Genomic DNA, 24018 nt, shown 5'->3' with positions numbered 1-24018 from the left:
ATATTATGTCGTTTTCCCTGATTTTGTCTCTGTCCATTACTCAGCGACGCTGAAGTTAGATTCCGATTCGGCAGTTAAAAGGAACGCGATATGGCGTCTCACAAATCTGCCACTGTGCTTGAAGGAGTCTTTAGCTTGTCTGGAATGATTATTATAGTGTGGGTTTTGCTTACAATGGACCAAATTATCACTCTGAATGAGCTGTGGCTCACTGATGTCTTTTTCAATACATTTTGGACAAAAATGACTTCAAACAGACACAGTGACATGCTTTATCAGAATCTATACACAGAACATTCTTATTGTGACAACTACTTATAGTGTGTTAACAGGTATAAAGACCCTTCAGTTACCAACGTCTTTCGCTTACGGCCATACCACCCTGAACACGCCCGATCTCGTCTGATCTCGGAAGCTAAGCAGGGTCGGGCCTGGTCAGTACTTGGATGGGAGACCGCCTGGGAATACCAGGTGCTGTAAGCTTTTCTACCCCGACATTTTATCAACAGTGGACGCTACTGCTTCTGTGGTGGAGACCGAACTTCTACCTACACTTGTGCCACTTTTAGCGACCCTGCGCTTCTTTACTTTGTCTGATGTGAACTGAAATCTCCCTGTTCTGAGCCCTTGGGTCTGTGTAGTATACAGAGTACACCCCCCAGTGTTCAACGCAAGGAAGTGCACGTCTTAGCCAAAGGAGATAAATTTGTGTTCTTCGTCGTCGACTTGTCTTACGGAGTGTGAGGAGGTTGGTATACCAGGTTTGTGGGCAGTTTTGTAATTTTGTTAAAAGACGCGTGTACTGCTATCCACGCCCTCTGTATGTTACACAGCTAGCATGCTACCAACCTTAGCTAACAGTTCGCTAAATTGGGTTTATGCTAACTTCCCGTGGCACACAATGGAGGAGGTCATCTGGTATCACTTACCTTAGAAGTGATAAGATGAATGGACTTCGGTTGTCTCCATACTACATAGAGCTATGTGGGGGTGAGGCATAACTATAGTGGTTTAATATAGACAAATATAATAAAGGCTTCTTTAGTCTTTAGCTTGTCTGGAATAATCCAGTCCACTTGTCAAGTGATCTTTGATCTAGACTTCATCCAGTGTGGTTTGGATGTGAAAAACAGTGCTAAGGCTGTACATACAATAGTCTAACAATTACAATACAAAAGTTAAGTTTCCTTCAACTTTCAGCTTCGCTGCAAAATCTTACACCAAAGAGCAGAGTACTCTGGCCACTGTTCCGAAAGCTAAACCAATGATAAGTTCAGTTTTCAGCAACTGAAGAGGCCTTTCGGATGAGAGGTGAAACGTCTTCAAGGAACCTAAAAGAAGTCCATTTGCCTTCAACTTTAGCACTTAAGACTACCATGACCTGGATGACTGAGAACCCACACAGATATGAGATTAAAACCCTCTGAAATAGCTATAGGGAATATTTAGTCTACACTCAATTGTCAGTCTGATATGTACAATAATAACACAATTTAATTAACACCTCTTTTACTCAGATTCAATGAAGACTTTCCAGAAGAGCTGCAGACTGACACGCGACTTACAGGTAAGTTGCATCTGGTCCATAAGTCACATCACACCACAATTTACAGAGAATCCACAAACTACTTTCTGGTGATATTTGTCTGTATTCTACATCTGATTGTTTTGTGTTTATTTCTACTCTGATGTGTATTTTTCTGTATTTAACTCAGTGATTTACAGCAGGTTAACTGTAATTTAAGTGACACCAGGCAACAAAAAAATGAGTTACGCATGAGTATGACATCGATAATGAAAAAAACTCAGAGATGTACCAGTATGAAAATGCTTAGCAACAAACTCCAAACATGTTTTAATAAACATATGTGTTTCTTTAATGAATTTAACATGTTTACAATCAGTTACAAAGACAAGGCACATATATTAAAATATAAAACATGTAAAAACAAATGATTCCTAATTTAAGTATTTACAGGTTTAAAGTCATGCCTGAAAATTAAGCAATGTAGAAGAAACTGAAAAATTACTTGTAAAGAGAAAAGTAGCACATAGAGCCTTTTAAACATTTCTTAAGAACAAGCTTGTAGTGCTACAAATTGGCTTTTAGCCAAAGCAAACTGGTACAGAGACAAACATAAGTAAGTCAACTTATAAGGTCAGGTCCCTGTGACATTCAGCCCATGTAGTCTGAGGCCACAGCAGAATGCCTACAGTGAACGTCAACAGTCATAATTACAGACATGCCACTTGGGGGCAGCAGTATTCAAAGCTGGCAGTATTCAATGCAAGAAACAAAATAAAAATACAAAAACTCAACAAGTTCTTAAAACTTCAATGACACCGTAGCATACATTATATTGCTGTTGTGCATTTTTAAATGTACATTTAAATGTATCTAAATTGTATCTTCAGTAATTTTCAAGCATCACATAAATAAATAAATCTTAATTTTGTAAATGTAGGCCCTGGTGTCTTGTGGATTTAGCCCTGCCAGTCACACCTTTATTTACCCTCCCACTTGCTTGGTAACTATGCAACTGTGTAGATCTTGCACAATGGATCTAACAGTGTTCCTCAGGCTGTGCTGGCATCATGGAGGCTAAGCTTCTCATTTTTCATGAGACTGTCACCATTGAAACGTGGGTGAATAGCGATGGCAGTAGTTGGGACAGTTTTAGACCTTCGTCTGGATGAGCGGGAACACGCCAGGTAGAAGATCTCTGCTACATTGAATACAAGAGAGACACAGGACACTACGAGCATGAAGATGATGAAGATGGTCTTCTCAGTGGGTCGAGACATGTAGCACTCTACAGTGAAGGGACATGGAGCACGGGAGCAGACGATTCTTGGGTCCATGACGAACCCATAAAGATAATACTGCCCCACAATGAACGCTATCTCCAGAAGGATTCTGAAAAATATGGAGGTCATGTAGGTTCCCAGGAGGTTGCCTTTAATCTGTATGTGGCCTTTTTCATCAGAGTACTTGGGAGATTTGACAATTTCGCTCCTAGAGTGGGTCTGCATATATTCTCTCAGCTTGTTCTCTTTGTGGATGACATGGAGAACATGACCAAGGTAGATCAGTGTGGGTGAAGAGACGAAGATGATTTGGAGGACCCAGAATCGAATGTGTGAGATTGGGAAGGCGTGATCATAGCAGACGTTCTTACAACCAGGTTGTTTGGTATTACAGATCATATTGGACTGTTCATCACCCCAAACCTGTAATGTTCATATGAGAAATGATTATTTTTACTTGTATATGTACAACAAATGGACTGAGAGCTATGGTACCAGGTGTGACTAGTGCCTAAGTATCGATCAACCAGACTTTAAACATTTTTATATCTACACTGACATTGTAGACATGTTAAAATGTTAAAAATAGGTGATTAAATTAGCTGATTAATTGCAGTACTATCCAAATACCCTCTGGTTTTCACAGCTGGTGTCTGCTCAGGAGCTGTGGACCTTGATTATGGTCACCAGAGGGTGCTATTTCATCTAAAACTCTTAAGTTCACAGAACTAAGTTACTACAGTTACTGAATGTATAATGCTACAAAAATAAACTATAAATAAAATAGAAGCAGACCTTCTCTGCTCCAGCTCCGAGGATCATGATCCTGAAGATAAAAAGCACACTGAGCCAGACCTTCCCGATGACGGTGGAGTGAGACTGGACCTTGTCCAGCAGAGAAGACAGAAATCCCCACTCTCCCATTGTCTCTGATCTGATGAGGAAAAGCAAATGAAAATGTGTACTGATTAATAACTTGGACAAAACAAACACATGGTTTCACTGAAATCTGAATTTGTTTCTCAGTTAGCCATTGTATACAGATAATGTGATTAAGACCCTGTGACTTAAAACAATCTCATTCTTGCAACCAACTAATCCAACATAATCTCAGTTGTTACTGGCAATAGTTGGCTGTCCTTTGTGAAGTCTTCATGAAGTTAAATTGTATTAACTGACAAAGTAATTTTTCTTTTATCAGTGTAAATGTATGTTTTTTCGACTCAATTTATTCTCTTTTATATGAATAGGTTAAAGCGTTGTATTATTTTTTAGAACTAGTACTAGGTGCTGTAATGATGATAACATCATCAATAGCAGAAAGTCGAAGACACATCACAATCATGTGTTGTAAAATCCCTAATCTGCAACATTCAGAATGTAAAGAAGCAGCTATAAAATCGCTTACATAACAAAGACTTATCTCAAAGTATCTCACTATATTGTTTTGGATGTTTGATAGGAGAGGAAATCATTGTTAGCATGTTTGGATGTACCTCCTGCATCTATAAACATAATTTTTTTCATAAAAAGCACTTGAATGTGTGTGTACAGTTTATCCCAGTGACACATAATATCTTAATCTGATCATAGAATCACAGGACATGTTGAAATAATACTTTATAGATTTTTTATTCTGATGGATTATGGACAGTGCTTCGATCTGAATGGTCAAATAATCTTAAGAGTTTCTCTCTACTCTGGCTTCACTCACACACATTTGCAACAACTCAAGTGAGGCAAGAAAATACACTCATAATAATAAGTGCCCAATCCATCTATATAGAGAAATAATTTGAGACAATCTGGATTATCTGTATCTTATTCCAAAAATAGTGACATGAAATTTGAGTTTGAATTAAGTACATTTTATAATGAAATTATTTGGTATCTTACCTTTGAATTTAAAAGGTTTTCTTTCGGACAAACAGAGCAGTCACCACCTGTGGAGCTGAGTGATAGAGAGCCCAGTGCACAGTGCCTTGAACTTTAGATAGGATACAGTTGTGCAACAGCGTGAGCTGTCACGTTGTCATGACATCTGAAAATGATAAATCTCAAGTGGACAATTTTGGGCTGAGCAGTGAAATGATTGCACAGGTTAATGATTGGCAGCGCTATAAACCAAAATCCACAGCTTTTTTTTTGGTCATTGTTCATTATTATCAAAAAGCCAATAAATAAATGGATTAAGAACAAGACTTAGGGACTGAAGGGTAGAGGAACAGTCTGCACACCTGTACAGACTGATCCAATCTAGTACAATAACCCTGCAATGAATACTACGTGAGGACTGAGCGGTCATGTTCATGTTTTGTTCAGACTGTGTCAACAAAGAGGTGGTTTTCTTCATACAGTATAATTTACACAACGTTTCAAACTGAGGAAATCTAATATTATAATCCACACAAAGATTTTTTATTGAATTGAAATATGTTGAGCAGGTCCTTGTGACTTCTATGGATATACATTTGATCTTCTTATATATCACACTTTGTTTGGGCTCTGTCTTTATATTGTCTATCAGATGTAAATGTACCAGCCCCTATTCTGAAGTTACAGCTGCAATGATTAGTCAAATAATTGATTAGATGATGACCAGGAGATGAATCAGCATCAGTTAATCATTAAAGTAAAATAAAGTTTTTTTTTTTTAAATAAAGTAAAGTTAAAACAGGGGCAAAAGTGAATTCTGTTTTTTTCTGTTTTCTGTTCTTACTGTTTTATGATAGTAAACCCAATATCTTTGTGATAGACTTTTAAAAATGTCACCTTGGGTTCTGGGAAGCTGTGATTATCCAGACTTTGCTGTCATTTTATAGAATGATTAATGATTTAATTTAGAAAATAATCAGTAGACTAATCAATAATGAAAATAATCATTGGTTGAAGCCCTGCTGTAGTAGAAGATAAGTATAAACCTGTTATCTAAAATGAATAGATTGATGAAACAACATCTTTATCCAACTTCAGTCATTTATTAAAAACAACAAACAACATACAAAAACATCTCTCCCATCTCAATAAAACAGACTTCAAAACAATCATTATCAACATTATCATCATCATTCACTAAGTTATTTAGAATTATTTAAAATCCTAGATAATGAACATGACAATAACTTAAAGGGCACATTCAATAACTGGGCGTAGACAATATTCTGCTCACTCAGAGATAAATACATTAGCATCAGCACACTTTCCATTATTAGATTTCCATTTAAGAAAAGACAAAATAAATGTAAAATTCCAGCAATGTGGCCCCTTTAATATTGTTAGTTTATGCAGACTTTTCTCAGCATGTTATGTCACACTGTTACACAAAGACAGTTTTTGTTTTAAATTCTGTAATGATGTGTACAACACATTGTAAAAAATCTTCACTTCAGTCTCTTAGATGTATATGAACCTGGAGCTATTGGGGAAAATTCTGAAACAAGATAAAACATTTCAATGGTCACATCGGTGGTTTTTTTAATGACCACTCAGCAGTCGTTTCTCCTCTTTGGCCCCATCCAGGCTTCCTCCGATGCTGTGATTGCTCTCGAGCTCCATGTTCAGCTTGTTCTGCTTGAGTGCCTCCTCTGTAGTTGGCCACCTGGGGGATGACAGGCTGGCAGGGTTTTCTGCTGAAGTAATCTTGTGATTGCGACGGCCGGATCCACATCTGACCCTGGTGCAGATCAGATAGAACACCTCAATGACATTGAGGAGTAGGGAGACGCAGGCCACTGCCAGCATAAAGATGATAAAGATGGTCTTCTCTGTGGGTCGGGACATGTAGCACTCTACAGTGAAGGGACAGGGCTTCTTGGAGCAGGGGAACATGGGGACCATGACGAAGCCATACAGATAGTACTGGCCCACTATGAAGGCAGCCTCAATGAGGATCTTAAACACGAGCTGAGTCAGGTAGCTTCCCAACAGGTTCCCCTTGATCTTCACCTTTCCCTTTTCATCTGTGTATTTGGGCACTTTGAGCAGCCGGGACCCACCAGGGCTTGACAGCTGCTCCCTCAGCTTGTTCTCCTTGTGGATGACGTGCATGGCATGGCCCAGGTAGACCAGGGTTGGCGTGGAGACAAAGATGATCTGGAGGACCCAGAAGCGAATGTGCGAGATGGGGAAGGTCCAGTCGTAGCAGACGTTCTCACAACCAGGTTGCTGAGTGTTGCAGATGAAACCCGACTGCTCGTCGCCCCAAACGCTTTCAGCTCCTGCACCCAAAACCATGATCCTGAATAGGAAGAGGACACTCATCCAGATCTTCCCGATGACTGTGGAGTGGGACTGGACCTTGTCCAGCAAGGTTGACAGGAATCCCCAATCACCCATCCTTATAAGTGAATTTCAATTACAGATCTGTGATGAAAGGAAGGGAAATTCAGTAAATACACCACATTACCTTACCTTATTACCTTATTACCTGAAACATTAACCACATCTTATTATTTAATCAATAAGCTGCTGTTGAAAGAAAGGGACTCATTGTTTTAATTTAGATAAATCAGCATTTTGTTCTTGAACATGGCTACACTAGAAGGAAGAAAATGTCAGAGCCTCTAGAAATTTTAGGTAGTTGATCAATATCTTTCCAAAGTAATAATTAATCAGAATTTTGAATGGAAGAACTCTGTGGAATTATCATCACAAGTCAAAGTAGAAGTAGGCTGACAATAAAGGGAAAATATAGAAAATAATTTTTTTCTTCTGTAAAGCTTACATCAATATTCTGTGTAACACAGTTAATCAAGTTAAGTATAATTTAAATGCAGTAAAGATGAACATGACTTGTGGGCAAAACAGAGTAAATTAACACGCGTAAAGCAATCTGATTCTATAAATATAGACAGAAAGTAATGTAATGAACACTGGAAATTAAATTAACAACTCATCACCTTCTGTCAAAAACTGTTTACAAAAAGAAAAAAAATTATTGTTTTAAATTAGTCAGATAATCAGTTTTCTGTAGCACAGAGCAGAAATAGTTGCATCTTACCTGCTGACTTGGTCAGAAAGGACTGTCTCTGGTTGGGACGAATCACTAACTGATAGACCTTTGAGTTTTTGCGGTGGGTGAGGGCAGAAGGACTAATGAGGGATCGCATTGTGCAACACTGGCTTTAATGTCACGTTGTACCCGTCAGCAACAGAGAGCAGAAAAAGTTGACGAAAGACTAGAGCAAGAGAACAAGAGTGTAATTATTGACAGGTGTGCAGTATCTCATTCAGGGGCCAAGATCTGTCTCTGGGAAATAGCTTAGAATTTTTGAAAATAAATAGCAAAGGTGTGTGAATCAATAAAACAAGGATATATAAAGCAGCTGCTCCTCTGCACTGTGGTTATGAATTATAAATAGCTGTGTGGTTCTAAATACTTTATTTCTTTATTTGCCCAAATAACACACTGACACAGTCTGAGAAATATTGTTGTAGAAACACATTATTTATGTTTGCAGTCAGATGAGTAGATAGATACAGGTGTAATGTCTGTGTGCTAAATATAAGGCTATAGCCAGAATGCAGTTGGGTTTTACTTTTTTTTTTTTTTTTTTACAGGTAAAATAATTAAGATATAACACATTAATCTGGGAGTTTTAGAGATGCTTCTGATACTGTAGGTGGATTTTTGCTATTTTCGGGCTAGCCATTTACCCTGTCTCCAGGCTGTAGCTTTACTCAAAGCCTGTTTACTTTACTTGTTACTGCTTTTTCTGATGAACAACGCAGGCTTTTAGCTGATGGCAGCAAGTTAGCAAAACATTTTGAAACATAAGTTCTGCAGGCCCATATATTTGCAGTAGCCTATTACTAGCTGGACAGCTTAACAGCATTAAAAGTTATTCTCTCAGTACACAATTAACTAAATGCTTTGTATGCATTATGTTAACTGTAGCTCTATATATACAGTGTAATAGATTAATGGACCAATTAAAAATAAAAAACTGCAGAGGTGCAGATGGATGAGCTTGTTCTCAATATGAAAACCGTAAAGTAAATGTACTGTAATGTAATGAGGCAATGAGAGTATAGACTATGTTTATTACTGCAGGGCAACACTGCTTTTTATCATCTCAGAAAATATACTGTGAAAACATGACAACACAATAAGAAAAGGACAATTGTGTTACAGTTGTGAGGTTTATTGAATAAAAAAATCTAACTTTACACAAATCAAAAAGGTAATCTAGAGTATTTTAAAATGATGGGCAAGAAAACATGATTTGTTCTATTTATATTATGTCACTTGAAGTCATTTTAAGCAACATTTTGCATGTGACTGAGACATGTTTAGATAAGCTGACACCCCCGACCCCGCACACACACAGACACACACACACCTCTCCTGTCCAAAGCCAAAGCACACAAATACTGGAACAACCTACAACAAGTCACTGCCCCCATGCTTCAGATGTGGACCTCCCCCATGTTGTTCTCAGATGCTACGCTCTTGACAACCCTTTTCACCCCACCTTTGACCCCGTTCACCCCCAGCTTTTGTCCTTGCAGCTCCAGCTCCAGGTTGACACAGTTCTGAATAATCTCATCCCGACTTTTAAAATTTTTCCTTTCCGAAAGCGGAGGTGTCACCGGGGTTACAGTGTAGTCCTGCCTCCTCGCCATGCACTCCTTTACAGCTTTGGTGCACAGATAGAACAGCTCAACCAGACTGAGGCAGAGGGAGACAAACGCTGCCACCAGCATGAACCAGATGAAGACCGATTTCTCTGTAGGCCTGGAGAGGAAGCAGTCCACCTTGTGTGGGCAGGGGAAGCGGGTGCAGACATAGCGGGTCTCAAGGGTGAAACCGTAAAGAAAGTATTGACCCACGATGAACAAAACTTCCAGGAGTATCTTGGCCACAAGATGGAGGACATAACTGCGAAGGAGGCGGCCACGGATGCTGATCTTGCCACTACTCTTGGTGTATTTGGGAACCTTGTAGGCCTTACTAAGGAACAGACTTGTTTTGTCATCCAGCTCTGCCTGTTTCTTCATCCTCTCCTTCATCTTGAATTGGAAGAACAAGAGATCAAATTTAATCCAATGTCATGCACAGAAAAACATGGGAATAATCTTGGTTAAAGATCCTAACAGGATGTTTGGAAACCACCTGGCCCATGTCTTTGCCGCTCTACAGACATGCCATGCCTGACAGTATTCAGGCAGTATTCATTCCCTAGTATTCATTGCTAACCCCATCATACCACGCATGCCCACTTCAGCAACACACCTTTTTCTCAATGTGGATCACATGAAGGACGTGACCAAGATAAAGCAGCTTCGGAGTCGCCACAGCAATGATCTGAAGAACCCAAAAACGAACGTGAGAGATGGGGAACGCAAGGTCGTAGCACACGTTCTCACAGCCGGGCTGCTGAGTGTTGCAGATAAAGTCAGATTGCTCATCACCCCACACCTGGACAAGATGAGAGGAAGGAGATAATAGAAGTTAAAGGTGTAGTGGGGTATGGGTATAGTTTTGTGACATTCCCAATCCAGAGCCCTGTTGATATTGCTTTCCCCTATTACCCAGCGGCCACTTGTGGACTCCCCGGCAAGTGTGCTGTAAAGTAGTAAATGTACTGTGTTACCAGACCTTCTCAGCACCGGCGTGCAGGACCAGGATACGGAAGACAAACAGTACGGTCAGCCAGACCTTGCCAATCACTGTGGAGTGGCTCTGCACTTTGTCCAGCAGGCGGCCCAGCAGATCCCATTCGCCCATTTCAGTCGCCAGTTGTCCTGTTTTCTGTTTATGGGACATGTATGACAAAATAAACCACACTCACAGACAGACAGTGCAGTCTAATATACCAATCTCTGAAGGTGCACGTTCATTGTTTGACCAAAGAGTATCTTATAAACAGAACTGTAGCAGTTGGGTTATATTTTCTTAAAAGTAACACCCCATGATTGGACCTGTTATTTGTCATGTTACAGTTACAAAAAGGTGAGACAGAAGTGGTTTTGTAGTTGTAAAAGTGAGAACAGGCAGGCTCTCTCACAAGGCCAAACTTTTATCATGTCTTGCAGTCTGTGACTCTGCTGATAGAAGCCACGGCTCCTGATTTCAAGTCTACAAAACATACTTATCTGCTGGAAACCAAGACCCTAACCTTGGTTAATACCAACCACTGCAAATCTTAATTCAAAGAATGCGAGACATTGAACTCAACCACTCTTGCAAATACAGATTGACCTGCCTGAGTAGATACAGCTGCCAAGTTATCAACTTCAGTTTTAAATGAGTTAGTTTTGACTTTGTTTTACATGGCTTTTTATGGCTTAAATTGCATATTTTTTACAGGATTATATATATTTGATTGTTTGGTAGCTGTTAGAAAATTCTTGACATCATATGGATTTTTATTTTTTTGTCTGTTTGAGAAAGCCACCGCCGCTGAGACTCTCATATTTGTATGCATTCACACTGATGTGCACAAGTGCAAATGGCATGCATATTTATCTTTAAATAGTACAAATTTAACTTGCATAACTAAACTATTAAACAATATTCCAACACAAAACTATAAATCCACAAAATGAGAGAATACAAGAGAATATTTTTTAAAATCAACTCACCCGTTAAACAAACCCACTGAGGAAAAAGGCGAATGAAGCGAGTGATGCCTCAAGAGAAGGAGGAGGAAAAGGGAAAGTGAAGGAGTGAGAGGAAGAAGGTGGGTGTCCTTCTTTTGTTGTTCATTGTTCCATTGGTGTCTTATCTGGAAGGACACCATCCTAACCACAACAGTCCTAACACTGAATGTGAGTGGCTGCTAAAAGCAAAACAAAAACAATTTGACCTAAAACGCTTAACTTTAACAAACCACCTTGTCCAGATTTAAACACTTGATGTCACATGCTCAACTTAGTCATCTCCATTTTGTATTTCTTTAACACACTTGACATTGGATTTATTGTACATACTTTTATGTATTTGTATAATCCATGGAGCATTTTTCAGTTATGCTTCCAAACTATGTGATGCTGTTCCCAAAGATATTAGGATCATTATATCATTTTATAGCCCTATGGCCTGCTTTATTTGTTATTTACTTCATTCCCACACTACTTAGTTCACATAATGTTAAAAAACCCAACAAGAACTTGCTTGTAATGTTTGGTGGAATATGTGTGGATATTTACATTAACATTATTTTTAGAGAGATTCTAGTTTCATGTTTAAATCTGACAAAAAGCAGCCCAGGTCTGCCCAGTGGTACCACTTGTGTGTTTATGGCAAACTGAGTGTTCATCCAGGTTTACATAGTCTCTGACCTAAGAGACTGATCTCGGGGGGGGTCACAGGATGAACTCTGGCAACCTGCACAGCATCTGTTCATGGTTGTAAATGAATTTACACTACCCTGATGTTTTAAGGGAAAAACAGCGTGTGTGTGGCCTTCGGCATGTAGATCAGAGTCAACATTTCTGATCCTAAGCTGGAAATCAAACGCCTACCAGTCAGATAAAGGACTCACGTTGCCTTGACTTTAGCCATTATGAAATCATGCTACACATGTAGTCACCATATATGAATTAAAATAAAAGCCAGGACAAAGATATGGGAATGAAGGACACGTTTATTGGTCTGATTTTGTACTATGATATATATATATATATATATATATATCAACACACCAGATGTTTGTACTGTATATTTTACTGCATGATTCAACACAGTAAGCACAATATACTGTATAGGAATCTGTTCCCATTTTAATACAAATACTTCAGCAATATCTACACACAATATACTGAATGTATTTCAAATATAGTTTCTCAACAAAACAACACATCACAATCTCACTCTTCATTGCATTTTAAATACACTGCTGGAGATGCTCGACTCCTCTGCTCTGAGAAATGACACCACATTCACCTAAAGCTATCACTCTTCATTCAGGACCACACCCTTTTTTAAAATAATGTATAACACCCCACTGGCATATCTTGGTTTTATCTTTTGGTCACAATCCAGAGTGTTTGCTAAAAATGTGTCTTTTCCACTTTCAGTGAACAAGTTTCTCAGATTTTGATAAGCATACATTTGGCAAAATTACACTCAAATCTGATGATTGTCTTGTAAATGAACAAAAAAAATACCACCAAATCAAGAATATTACCTGTGTGAACAGTCTGTTTCTGTAACTTTAAATAATATTAGGTCTGTTTTTTGGGCACATACTGTCAGCTGTGTGTGTGTCAGTCCAATGGGCGTTGTCAGTGCAGGTAAAAAGCAGCACAACCTGAAAGTTCAGGGAAATCAGATGTCAGCATACACAAGTTAAAGAAAATAAAACACATCAGAGCTTCTTTAAATGTTTCCAAAACCCCTTTGATTAGAATCAAATCACCCAGGATGCAGGTTAATACAGCTGGAAAGAGATCCTTGTGGTCAAATGTGCATGTCGCTGAAAGTCTGAATTTATTGCCTAAATTCATTGTGATGTGATCAGTTTTATCTAAAATGAACCAGGTATTTAAATCTCTTAGTATAATCGTTCAGTGGGTTGAAACTTTATGGAGGCTCGCGCTATTGAAGTCTAGGCACCAAACCAAATTATGTTAGAGTATTGTAAAATAATTATCTGGCACAGTTGGGACAAGAATCAAATCAAAGTTCACAATCAGAACAAGCCAAACCCAGTTTCCAACCTTGTGTCTGTGCACTGTGTTCTATGGTAAAGTTAGGAATTTGTCAGATCACATTCAAGTACTTAAGGAGTAATATGTATAAATTCACTCATTGTTTCCAAGTGCCACTGCAGCTTACCTTGAAATTGATACCAGATTGATAGGAGAGAATCCCGATAACTACAGTCCTCAACAGAGCCTGGGAGTTATCAAACAGACCTAATCTTTATCAACCAAAGAAACTTAAATAAACCTCTACACATGACTCCAATAATGAGAAGAACCAGTAACCAGATTAAGTCTTTGTGAGGACAGAAGTGAGCTCTTAGCTTGAAGTGATGAACACATGTGATCCAAGAACCCAAATCCACTCTGGAATACACCTCATCAGTCCATACTGTGAGGAAAAAGAACAAAAAAAACCCCAGCAGAGAATCAGATCATCAAATAAGAATGTATTTTATGTTTTAAATCCTGTTTCCACAAAGGCAGGAAAGGAAACAGTTAGCAATATATTCCTGATATATTTAATATATACCTGCAGTGTATGAGGCCAGTAGCCGGTGGTCCTGTTAGAGACGCCCAGGGTGGAGATGGCGTGACGGGCGTAAACATCTGGTTTTGGCACAAACCAGCCTTCTCTTGATGATGTTGATGTGGATGTTGATGGTTGTCGGCCACTTGAAGCTATCTACATACACATACACACATACTGTATATCAGGAACTCACATACATGCAGTTACTGTATTTATATTCTGTATTGAAAGTTTGATATCCAGCGGATCTTGGTAATGTTGATATCAGGTCTTACCTGGAAGGGAATCAGACTTTGAATGAAGATCCCTCTGCCACTGTACTCAAGGTGAAGAGCTCTTGAGAAATGATCCAGGTAGCCCTGAAAAGTCAGGAGAAGAAAAGTATTATTGTCTGCAAAGAGCAATGTGTTTGTGATCATGTTTTCACTTGGGTGACAAGAAAACATTTATAATATAAATCAAAATATCTGCTGTGAAAAAGGTCTCTAAAGACTACTAATCCTTCTTGTTGTGTGTGCATAAAAGGAAGAAATGTCAAATGAAGAAATGTTTTATCTCACAGTAGAGGCTGTGAGCGTCACTCTTCCAGGCAGAGGTCTGCAGCAGGCGCCTGATGATATGTTGACCACAGCACCTCTGCTGCGCTCCACCATCCCCGGCAGCACCAACCGGGCCATCAGAGTAGCGACTGCCACATTCTTATTCACCAAGTCCAACAGGCTGTGCTCGGGCATTTCAATCAGGCTCTGGGGGGAAGTCAAAGACTCATCCACACAGTTCACCAGGAAGCCGATATCTTTACCCCTTATGGCTTCTTTAATAGGTTTGCTGGCTGCCTGGTCCAGGGAGAAGTCAGCTAGGACAACAACAGTTTCCACTCCGTAGCTCTGAGAGAGGGATGCAGCGGTGTCTCTGACAGAGGTGTGGTCCTGAGTGACAAAGATAATGCTGATGCCATGTCTGGCCAGCTCCTCTGCATACGCCTTGGCTACAGGCTCTGATGCTCCTGATAGGAGAGAGGATGATATTTATCAGTGACAGTCAGGACAAAATGAGGAAACAATATTTCTGAGAGCTACTGCATAATAACATCATCATGACCTCAAAACATTAGGTAGAGTTGACTTTATTTATTGTTTTGCTGACAGAGATAAATTCACTCCTATAAAATGCATGGACCTGACCCTCCTTTGCCGTCTGTGACACAGGCCTACAAAATGACGCATTCTCATTGTTTTAACACCTGCTGCATCCTTACCATAAATAACAGCCCAGTCACCATATCTTTGGGTCAGCTTCTTGCTGGGGATCATTCTCGGCAGGAAATGCACCCTGACCAAAGTGCAGCAGTCTCTCAACAGGATCACCGCCTTGCTGGTCATGTAGAGTGCACCGACCAGGGCCAGAGTCTCAAAATAAGAACTGCACGACCGAGAAATTTCTCTGTACAAAAGCTGAAAGCTGTCAACTGCCGCCATAGTTACACTCCAGTGATGCTGATGCTAATGTGCTAGCTAAGCTTGTTCAGAAGATTTAACGTTTTGGTCTCTGAAAACAAATTATCCAGCAAGTCAGACGTCTGAATAAAACATGTTGCTGCTTAACCCACAGTAAATTCTTTATAGAAAAAGTGAGGTCCGACAGACGTTTCGGGAAGCAGAAGTGTCAAACGTAAAGGCACCCGGCGAAACGAGCAAAACATTGAGTCATGTGACAAAGTACGTCATCTGTGCTGCATTCAAAACCCCATGATAAAAACCGGTGTCGGGTGTGTTTCCAACTTAAAAGTAATTCTTTACAGAGGTGTTCTCACTAGTCATTGTTGAACCGTGCTAAAAAATATCAATATGCTCTCCTCTGTCACATAATCTTTTCATATTTAAACTAATCATGAATATCTTACACGTGAAAGTCATTTTTCCAGTTCTATTAAATGCAGCGTGTAGTTTCTTTGGACATCCCACAATGCATAGCAGCTAAAGCTAAGTGGTTGTTTCCATAGAGACACAGCAGTCGGTTGCAGGATGCTACCTGGATGAAAAGCTTTTAATTGCCCAAAAACAAGGTGACAAGGCGATTTACGATGTTCTACACACGGTATATTTGTGTTTAGGTGGTTGGTTTGTTTTGCGGGGAGGTTTTCGGGTCTACGCTCGGCTGCGGTTTCAGCTAAATTTGGGGCAGCTTCACTGCTAGCTAGCTGTGTTACAACGGTGCATTTAGCAGTTTCAGGCTAATTAAAGAGAACAGAGAGTCGCCGGTTGTGGCTCCAGAATAAAAACCGTAAAATATCACATGGTCCTCCTAATGTCGCTTTTATTACAACTCAAATGGCATTTGTAAATAAAATAAAATTAGGAAAAGAGGCTTCAGAAGAATTTAGGTAAGCCAAACCGGATGGCACCTGTCTCACCATAGCCGCTTGCTATTTGACACACCTGTAGGTAATTAAAGTTGTTTGAATCGTTGTTGGTGACCTGCTGCAAAGACTCAGCCCTGAAAAAAACATTGCACACTAACGTCTAAGCATTGTACTCCCTCATTCTGAACATAAAAAACCTGATCTGATATATCACATTCAAAGATAACTTTTGGTGCTGTGTACTTGCTGGAATTTGACTGGGTTATGCACCCAACTCTCATTTTGTCTCTGGTTGAGCGCAGTGTTTTCTGCCCTTCTACACATTTGCAACGAAAAACACGCTAATTTCACAAGCTGCTTCATATTATGTATAATTAAGAGTCTTTTGTCGCTCTTTAGACCAACAAACTAAATCAATTAACGTCTTCCTTCCTGAACTAGTGAATTAGAAGTTATTTATGACCTGCACTACACAGGGTATTGCCCCCTCACCTGCCTAGAAAACCAATGACCCTGGTTGGTTTCGTCTCAAGGACCGGCTGCAGAGATGTCTCACTTGTCAGCTGAAGATGAGGTGGAGTTGCAGTCTTTGCTCAAGCAGCTTCTGAGAAGCGTCAGTGACAGGATCTCTGGCGCTCCGTCGACTGAATGTGCTGAAGAGATTCTTCTTCACCTGGAGGAGACTGACAAGAATTTCCACAAGTAAGGAACAAACATGGCATTAACTTGAATGGTCTGGTTTAAAAGAAATTTAGGCCTTCTTATCTCCGTAGGTAAGATGTTTAAATTTATGTATACAGTCATTTAAGTTTAAGTCTGTCATTTCTTTCCTTTCAGTTATGAGTTTGTCAAGTACCTCCGTCAGTATGTGGAAAGCTCTCTGGGGACTGTCATGGACGAGGAAACCAAGGACCTGACCAGAGGAGATGGACAACATGCAATTGGCTCAGGTCACGACACCCTGATCCATGCTGTCACCCGAAGGACCAGAGACTCAGCTGAGTGAGTGTAGTACAGGAATGTCTCTGAGCTTTGTTTACCATGTTTTCTCCAAATCCCCATGACCATTTTTTGGTTGATAAATTCACATGTAATCATTACAGTTTGTGTGAATTGTGTGGTTACTGCATGGATACTTTTTGTCAAATTAAGTGTCCATTTGCATTTAGTGTCCCTTCAATTAAAGGAAATAGATAGTAATAGGCATTTTTGATGGACTGTGGTATCAGAGTTGCATGTACAGCTGCAACATATTCTGTAATTAGAAACTAGTTAATACCACCCAGTGTCATTGACTTAGTTTCAGCTGTTGTTTGTCACTTTCTGTCATAAATGGTGTGTAGTGGTTATCTTAATTTTTAGCAGGGATGGGTTTAGATGAACAATTTTGAATTAGTAATACACTAATGTGCTTTCTTTTTCTGTGACAGGTACGAGCACATGATGCAGACCTTGAAAAACACCATGATCATGGTTGTGGAGTCTTTAATCAACAAGTTTGAGGAAGACCAGATGAGGAAGGAGGAGATGCAGAAGCAGCACAGTCAGTCAAACAGCCAGTACATTGACAACTGCTCTGATAGCGACTCCTCCTTTAACCAGGTGAGAGATTCAGTAAATACACTCTGATGTTTGTCAGTGTTGTATCTTAGCTCTGTGTGATCCACCCAGTGACCTCTGAAACTGCTCATGATATCAAGCGATAAGGGCTCTTTTGAATTTGGGTTTATGGTAGATCGTAATTATTTTCCCTTTTCAGAGTTATGCATTTATCAGACAAGAACAGCTTCAAGTCTTGGCTGAAAAACTTGACCCCAGCAGACCCAAAGAGGTAGACAGGCTCACTTCCATATATACATATTCACAAGTTACAGAAGTGTGTTATAGACATTAATGTGATTTATGAGTAAAGCATTACTATTTTGTGTGTAGGTGCGTTGGGAGGCTCTTCAGGCCCTCTGCTGTGCCCCTCCCTCTGATGTGCTGAGCTGTGAGAGCTGGAGCAGCCTGCGCAGGAATCTCTGTGCAGCTCTGACTGAGCCCGACCCAGACTTGAGTGTGAGTCCTGAGCAGCCACACCTACTCAATACAGCAGCCATCAGTGTCCTATAAATTGACACTTTATTCACTTATAAAGGAATCAGTGATGATCATGTCAGTTTTATGAACAATGTCAGGGTTTTATAATTGCTGATAACAAGCTAATAACACAATTGTCCCTAATGACTGAGAGCTAACTGGTAGCAAATATGCTGGCGTCTCTCACTAGAAGCTGCAAATCTTTTTTTGTGATAACCTTGTTTAATTTCCACTCATTTTTTATAAGTTGACATTTGTGTATCATAGATTGACTGTGTATTTGTGTATTCTTATATCTTATGCCTCTTGCCCTCATCTCCCTCAGGATAATGTTTTGCAGTTCTTTGCTAAAAGCTTCTCCTCCTCTCCTATGAATGTGACACGAGAGATCTACACCAGCTTGGGTAGGTGACTCTGATGTGAATACAAAGCACCTTTATTTTTGAACTGAGCAAAGCAAAATATTTTTTATTGATAAAAAACAGTTTTAATGGGTCAGCCCATCTTTGTTTATGTTCTCTGTCTTTCCCATCTTACTGCTAGTAACTGGAGTATTTCCAGTTATCTACCCAGGCAGACACAGTAGTTGTGAGACATTGACCTCTCAGCTTTCTGCTTTCACCCCAGTACAGTGAAGGTGAATCCACAGAGCTCAATGAAAGAAGAAATCATTAGAATTTTTGTTTACCGAATAAATAATTCATAGGCTTCAATGTAGACAGTTTCCATGGTGCCCATTTAGTTTTACAATTAAGGTTTTGATTTAGTTTTTAAATAATGTTAATGACTTAATGATTGAACTGTTAAATTAAAAATATGTGCACTGTGAATTTACTATGTATGGATGCCTCATTGTGTATATTAACACCAGTATTATTTTGCATGTAATGCATGGTTTGTAATAAGTTCATTTTGCCTTTTTCAGCCAAAAGTGTGGAGTCAAGTTTTCTGTCTCAGAAGCTTAGCTTCCCATCAGGCTCAGCTACCATTGACATTAACAGACCTGAGATTGTTCGTCTTCTCAAACAGGTACAGTCTCTTGTCTTTTTCAACACGCAAAACATCATCATCAATCTCCATACAAATACATTATAGTTTTTTTTCTCTCTGTCTTGCCGCAGATTCGATTGATGAATGACTTTCAGAAGGAGGTGACAACCTTTTGGATCCGTCATCCAGAGAAGTAAGTTGTTGTGTCCATAATGATTTCAGGGTTGACAGGTCTGTCACTTGATATCAGATGCCACTGATTGTATTATGACTAAATGTGATTCAGAATAAAATGCTGATGGCATATATTCAGCTTATTTGTTTTTGTCTTGTTCTAGGTATATGGAGGAAGTTATAGAGAGCACCTTCTCCCTGTTGTCCTTCCATCAAGAACATGGCTCAGCTTCTCCCAGGACAGAGAAAGCCCTGGAACCAATTCATTTACTGGCCTTACTGGATATTAAAGCTACCTGGTTTAAAAAGTGGATGGTGTGTATTGCAGCTTAGTTTTTCAGGTGGTTTTAATTTATGCAGAATGCTTTTTTATATGCTATTGTGTTTATGTATTGCATAATAAGGTCTTTATCTTTCTCTTTGGTCTACTTCTCTATACCTCAGCATGGCTACTACAGTAGGACTGTGGTTCTAAGACTCCTGGAGAGAAAATACAAGGCCTTGGTGAGTGATTCACACACATAATTACTGACTGCTATGGAAGGAAGTGGTCTGATATGTACTCAATAAAGCATATTATTCATGGCTATATAGAAATGGTGCATTTAAACATAAGTGTGCACAGAGTGGTGGGGAAGAGGCCTGAGGAGGCAACGTTGTTATCTTCCAAGATTAGCAAGAGAACGAGTAGAGACTGGTATGCTATTGTACCAGTGTGCAGGTGGGAGCTTTCCTGAAGAACGAGCAGCTCAGATAATTGGGTGCTTTCCTAGCAACTTTTCTAGTGATGCCTCAGCAATATTTAGAATTAGACCAGTCAGACAACCCAGTGTGTAACTGTTGACCAATCAGTAATATTCCATCCCCCTAGGATGAGTGTGGAGTAAGAGGGTTAAAACTTTTTGTAGTTGTGTCTTGTACTCTCTGTTATTCGAAGAATAGCACTTCTGTGATTCAATATTACATTTCCTGTCCTCCTGTGTCTTTGATTTGGATTCTGCAAATCCAGAGGAGAAAGTTTGATCAAAATTTCTAGAGGTAAAGAGGAGGACAGAAGATGAAAATCCCCAACACTGCTCTTTATATTTGAAAAGTGTGACACTGGAGAGAAATGCCTATGTGAATGAACATCAGAAGTATTTTCAGAAAGGCATTCAAACATCCTCATTCAGGAACCAGAAACTGTTGTGTTTTTTAAAAAGGTAGAACTGTGCATAAACAAGGGAAAGGCAGGAAACTGGAGTATACTCAGTTGTGCTTGGAGGACAACAGAACTGCAAAAGTTGAAATTCAGTTATGGAAGAAGATGATGTTCTACTTTCTGCATTTTCTGGTTTTATTCTTGGGGCTCAGAGAAAAGCTGAACTTGCACTTCTTGTTCCTTTATTCCTTTACTGTACTAAGCTATATGTATTGAGAATAAAGATAATGATAACAGATGTTGAGAAGGTAAATAATTCTCCAAAAGATTGACTGTATTTAACTCATGTATGTATTTGTGGGATATGTTTAATTCTCACACAGCCAGTGCATCTCAGTGCAGGAGTCTTTGAGACAAAGGGACACAATAGTTGACATAGTAGAATTGATTGTGTAATCCTTACACTCCCTCTCAGCTCTTACTCTGACTTTAGAGAGGATTGCTGTGGAATCACCTCTGAAACTTTCTCTAAAGTAATCTTAAAACTCTTGATTAAAAGGTCGATAAAAGGAGGTTGTATTGACATTCTGATTGAATTCTTCATTAAACCTGTTGTTTTTGACCTGTTCACAGCAACATCTAAATTTGGCTCAGCAGATCAGCAGCTGTAATTTCAGTCAACTAATCAAATATCTGCAGCAAGCTCAGCAACATGCATTGTTTTAATCTTTTATTTTTTTCAGATTGTTGCAGCTCTTCAGCAGTGTATTCATTACAGTGAATCCTGTGAACGCTTCACAAATGAGACAACTGATCCCCAGTCAGCAGAGCAGCAGAGCACTGGTAAGTAAAACAGTCCATAAACCCATGGTTGCCTCAACAGGTTTATGTACTCTCTCTCAAGCATATCTGAACACAAGTCTTCACCCAGAGTCTCTCTCTGTGTGGTAAACATCAGCACATTTGCAGTAATGCTGATTTAATGTATCCCATGAAACAAACTAAAAAATAATGGTCAGGCTGAACCATCGTGAGAGCCTAATGAGAAAGTAATGCTTCATTTGAGGCCTGTGGGTGTTAAATGTATTTGTACCTAGAGTTCGCCGTCATCATTTATTCAGTTTCTGTAATGTGCACACGCTGTTCCTGCTGTCATTAAAACAGAGGAATGCAGAGAAAAACAGTGGAAAGAAGAAATAAGAATGATAAAAGAGAAACAAAATATAAAACAGACAGAAAAACTGCTCAGAGTAATGGAGAGAAAGGAATGATGGAAGACTGATAAAATGAACACTTAATGAAAGATGTGACTAAATGATTAAGCTTAAGTTGGAACAGACAAGACAGAAGCATTGAGACAAGTATTATAAAAGAGAGATCTCAAAGCCACTGTTACTGTTCACAAGGTCAAGAACAAATCTCCTGCACTTCAGGGAGAGTACTGCCTCAGTCCACTTGTTTTGGGGCCTGGAAGTGGTATAAACCAAGAAAAGCCTGTGATATGTGTCCTGAATTAAGTTACTACAATTCACTATAATAGCTTGCAACAATTGGTACTTGTGTTTCTCTCAAAATTTAGACCACATTTCCCATAAGCCCTTCTACTATCTCTCAGTGATGGTTTTGTTTGTTTGCAGTATTTAATCTAATTTCTAAAATTAACATTCAGAGAAGTAACAAACATTGAAGTGCTACATATCCAGTGGCACATTTAAGCATGAATATCCATTAAATAAGAGTGAATAGAGTAGTTGATGGGTTGTGGGGGATTGTCGGGCTCAGTGTGTTATCTCCTGTGAGCCAGCTGGCTCCTTGAGACCAAACATTTTGACCTTGTGTTGGATGAGCAGAGATACGCCAGTTCCCGCCTGCCACTGATACACTCCAAGAGCTGTTTGAGATGTGCTTCTTTTTGAGGCACTGCAAGGTTGCCACATCCATTTTGTCACTTGTCATTCTCATCCTGTTACAGAAGCTTTAGATATGAGATGTCTGTCCACCACAACATCACAACAAGGGCATTTACTATAGTGTTATGTTTTGTTTCACAAACTTTCCAAACACTAACCATTCCTTACCTTATCTTGCCAGCTGATTCTTATCTCTTCAACCTTTCAGTTTATGTTTGAAAACTTTGAAAATAAATCAGTTTTCTGTTCATCTCTTCATCATCTCATACTTTCCTCCTGTTTTTTTCTGTGTTTTGCTCCTTTTGCTTTTGCTTCAGACAATATCTACAATATCTGAACATTATGAACACTGGAAATGTGGTTACAACAAAAGTCAGTTTAAATTTACAGTTTACATTTTCTGTTTGTGTTTTTGTTTCAGTCCAGAGGAGTGTTTATTCGGGAAGGGAGCTTGAATATGCCTTCTTTGTCCACTCTTTGTGTGTCCTGGGAAAACTCCTCATCTACACCAATGGAAGGAAACTGTTTCCCATTAAAGTGAAGAAACGCAAAGGTGCAAAACAGTTTATTTAAACACTTCTTAACATCTGTAACTGCATGTGTTATACTTTATTTGATTTTTTTACACAGTTGCTCCACTGAAAGAAGTATAGAGTTTGAGTGTAGCTGATGTCTAAACCCTGTAAAGATCCTGATGCTGCATATTGTTCATAGCTGTCAGCTGCAAGCCTCAAAGACATTCACTAGTGGTTTAAATGAATGACTTGCAGTTGAAGGGACAAATACATGTGTTCATAGTTTATTGCATGAGTTTACAACAAAACAGTCCCTCCAATCTCTACAGCCGATAATCTCATCTAGGAATGTGTCTGATCAGCTTACACATGGTACCACTCCCTCCTTTTCTCAGCACTGGTTTTGTCCCCTCCACCCCATTTTAATTACTGATAAAGTTATGTAACATGATTGATACGGAGTCAGACCTTTACAACAGACTCATCATCTGCTGTCACTGCATTTGACCCTTCCTTATTTAACCATTAGTCACTCCTTCCAAGTCAGTCTGAGGACAATCAAGTCGCTGACGTGAGAATGTTTTATATGAATCATAAAGTCACTCTTTAGGTGGAGACCTGCTGATGAGTCTCTCATCACCTTGAAGGCCACCAAAAACAATTTCTCACCCAAATGTGTCATAGTATGCGTCAGTTCCTGGACCAGTTTCTATGGCAGCTTTGAGCTGAACTGTTAGTAAATATGATTCACTGCCACTGAGTCCGTGCCCTCACACAGACACATATAGATCAAGTTAAAATGTGATTTTTAACTTGATCTATATGTGTCTGTGATTTTTTTGTTATCACATTTTTTA

The 24018-nt window shown here is 39.3% G+C and overlaps 5 protein-coding genes and 1 non-coding gene across 7 annotated transcripts in view; 2 read left to right on the top strand and 4 right to left on the bottom strand.

The window, feature by feature from the left end:
- The first annotated feature begins 364 nt into the window (after positions 1-364).
- On the top strand, positions 365-483 carry LOC127142680 (5S ribosomal RNA). Its single transcript, XR_007813640.1, has one exon. It is a non-coding gene; the product is annotated as a 5S ribosomal RNA (ribosomal RNA).
- A 1370-nt stretch (positions 484-1853) lies between these two features.
- On the bottom strand, positions 1854-4862 carry LOC108885251 (gap junction Cx32.2 protein). Its single transcript, XM_018679507.2, has 3 exons — positions 4705-4862; positions 3604-3742; positions 1854-3231 (listed from the first exon to the last, which is right to left on the bottom strand). Exons 2-3 carry the CDS (start codon positions 3730-3732, stop codon positions 2578-2580), a joined length of 783 nt encoding a protein of 260 aa, XP_018535023.1. The 5' UTR covers positions 3733-3742; positions 4705-4862; the 3' UTR covers positions 1854-2577.
- A 904-nt stretch (positions 4863-5766) lies between these two features.
- Positions 5767-7966, bottom strand: gja13.1 (gap junction protein alpha 13.1). Its single transcript, XM_018679508.2, has 2 exons — positions 7808-7966; positions 5767-7170 (listed from the first exon to the last, which is right to left on the bottom strand). The coding sequence occupies exon 2, from the start codon at positions 7141-7143 to the stop codon at positions 6283-6285; it is 861 nt and encodes a 286-aa protein (XP_018535024.1). The 5' UTR covers positions 7144-7170; positions 7808-7966; the 3' UTR covers positions 5767-6282.
- A 442-nt stretch (positions 7967-8408) lies between these two features.
- On the bottom strand, positions 8409-10576 carry LOC108885254 (gap junction Cx32.7 protein). Its single transcript, XM_051072068.1, has 3 exons — positions 10409-10576; positions 10043-10252; positions 8409-9819 (listed from the first exon to the last, which is right to left on the bottom strand). The coding sequence occupies exons 1-3, from the start codon at positions 10574-10576 to the stop codon at positions 9217-9219; spliced, it is 981 nt and encodes a 326-aa protein (XP_050928025.1). The 3' UTR covers positions 8409-9216.
- A 1804-nt stretch (positions 10577-12380) lies between these two features.
- hsdl1 (hydroxysteroid dehydrogenase like 1) lies at positions 12381-15717 on the bottom strand. Of its 2 annotated transcripts, XR_001961225.2 has the most exons (6): positions 15249-15717; positions 14551-14996; positions 14266-14349; positions 13991-14143; positions 13592-13849; positions 12381-13064 (listed from the first exon to the last, which is right to left on the bottom strand). XR_001961225.2 is itself a non-coding variant. In XM_018679513.2 (5 exons), exons 1-5 carry the CDS (start codon positions 15466-15468, stop codon positions 13778-13780), a joined length of 975 nt encoding a protein of 324 aa, XP_018535029.1. In that variant the 5' UTR covers positions 15469-15717; the 3' UTR covers positions 12381-13777. The 2 variants fall into 2 exon arrangements, 1 of the variants encoding a protein (XP_018535029.1); XM_018679513.2 differs by having other exon boundaries at positions 12381-13849.
- Positions 15718-15879: 162 nt separating this feature from the next.
- The window catches only part of tbc1d32 (TBC1 domain family, member 32), a 69427-nt gene continuing 61288 nt past the window's right edge, over positions 15880-24018 (top strand). Inside the window, 13 exon segments of the mRNA XM_051071757.1 lie at positions 15880-16055; positions 16886-17054; positions 17190-17354; positions 17783-17954; positions 18112-18183; positions 18285-18410; positions 18757-18835; positions 19357-19460; positions 19553-19614; positions 19760-19910; positions 20040-20099; positions 21480-21579; positions 23068-23199. Of these exon segments, the coding sequence (XP_050927714.1) occupies positions 16900-17054; positions 17190-17354; positions 17783-17954; positions 18112-18183; positions 18285-18410; positions 18757-18835; positions 19357-19460; positions 19553-19614; positions 19760-19910; positions 20040-20099; positions 21480-21579; positions 23068-23199 (1378 nt within the window). The 5' untranslated portion in view covers positions 15880-16055; positions 16886-16899.

Source organism: Lates calcarifer, linkage group LG7_1 (assembly GCF_001640805.2).
Source record: "Lates calcarifer isolate ASB-BC8 linkage group LG7_1, TLL_Latcal_v3, whole genome shotgun sequence".
NCBI lineage: Eukaryota > Metazoa > Chordata > Actinopteri > Centropomidae > Lates > Lates calcarifer.
This window is presented reverse-complemented; position numbering and strand designations above follow the sequence as displayed.

What these genes read in the sequence shown, in the direction of transcription:
- hsdl1 (XM_018679513.2), bottom strand. Translation starts at nt 15,468, where the DNA reads ATGGCGGCAGTTGACAGCTTTCAGCTTTTGTACAGAGAAATTTCTCGG. An exon ending in TGACGCTCACAGCCTCTACT is followed by an intron (nt 14,350 to 14,550) that starts GTGAGATAAAAC and finishes CTGACTTTTCAG; the next exon opens with GGCTACCTGGATCATTTCTC. An exon ending in AAAGTCTGATTCCCTTCCAG is followed by an intron (nt 14,144 to 14,265) that starts GTAAGACCTGAT and finishes ATGTGTATGTAG; the next exon opens with ATAGCTTCAAGTGGCCGACA.
- LOC108885251 (XM_018679507.2), bottom strand. Translation starts at nt 3,732, where the DNA reads ATGGGAGAGTGGGGATTTCTGTCTTCTCTGCTGGACAAGGTCCAGTCT. An exon ending in TCGGAGCTGGAGCAGAGAAG is followed by an intron (nt 3,232 to 3,603) that starts GTCTGCTTCTAT and finishes TGAACATTACAG; the next exon opens with GTTTGGGGTGATGAACAGTC.
- LOC108885254 (XM_051072068.1), bottom strand. Translation starts at nt 10,576, where the DNA reads ATGTCCCATAAACAGAAAACAGGACAACTGGCGACTGAAATGGGCGAA. An exon ending in TGCACGCCGGTGCTGAGAAG is followed by an intron (nt 10,253 to 10,408) that starts GTCTGGTAACAC and finishes TAACTTCTATTA; the next exon opens with TCTCCTTCCTCTCATCTTGT. An exon ending in TGATCCACATTGAGAAAAAG is followed by an intron (nt 9,820 to 10,042) that starts GTGTGTTGCTGA and finishes TTCCAATTCAAG; the next exon opens with ATGAAGGAGAGGATGAAGAA.
- gja13.1 (XM_018679508.2), bottom strand. Translation starts at nt 7,143, where the DNA reads ATGGGTGATTGGGGATTCCTGTCAACCTTGCTGGACAAGGTCCAGTCC.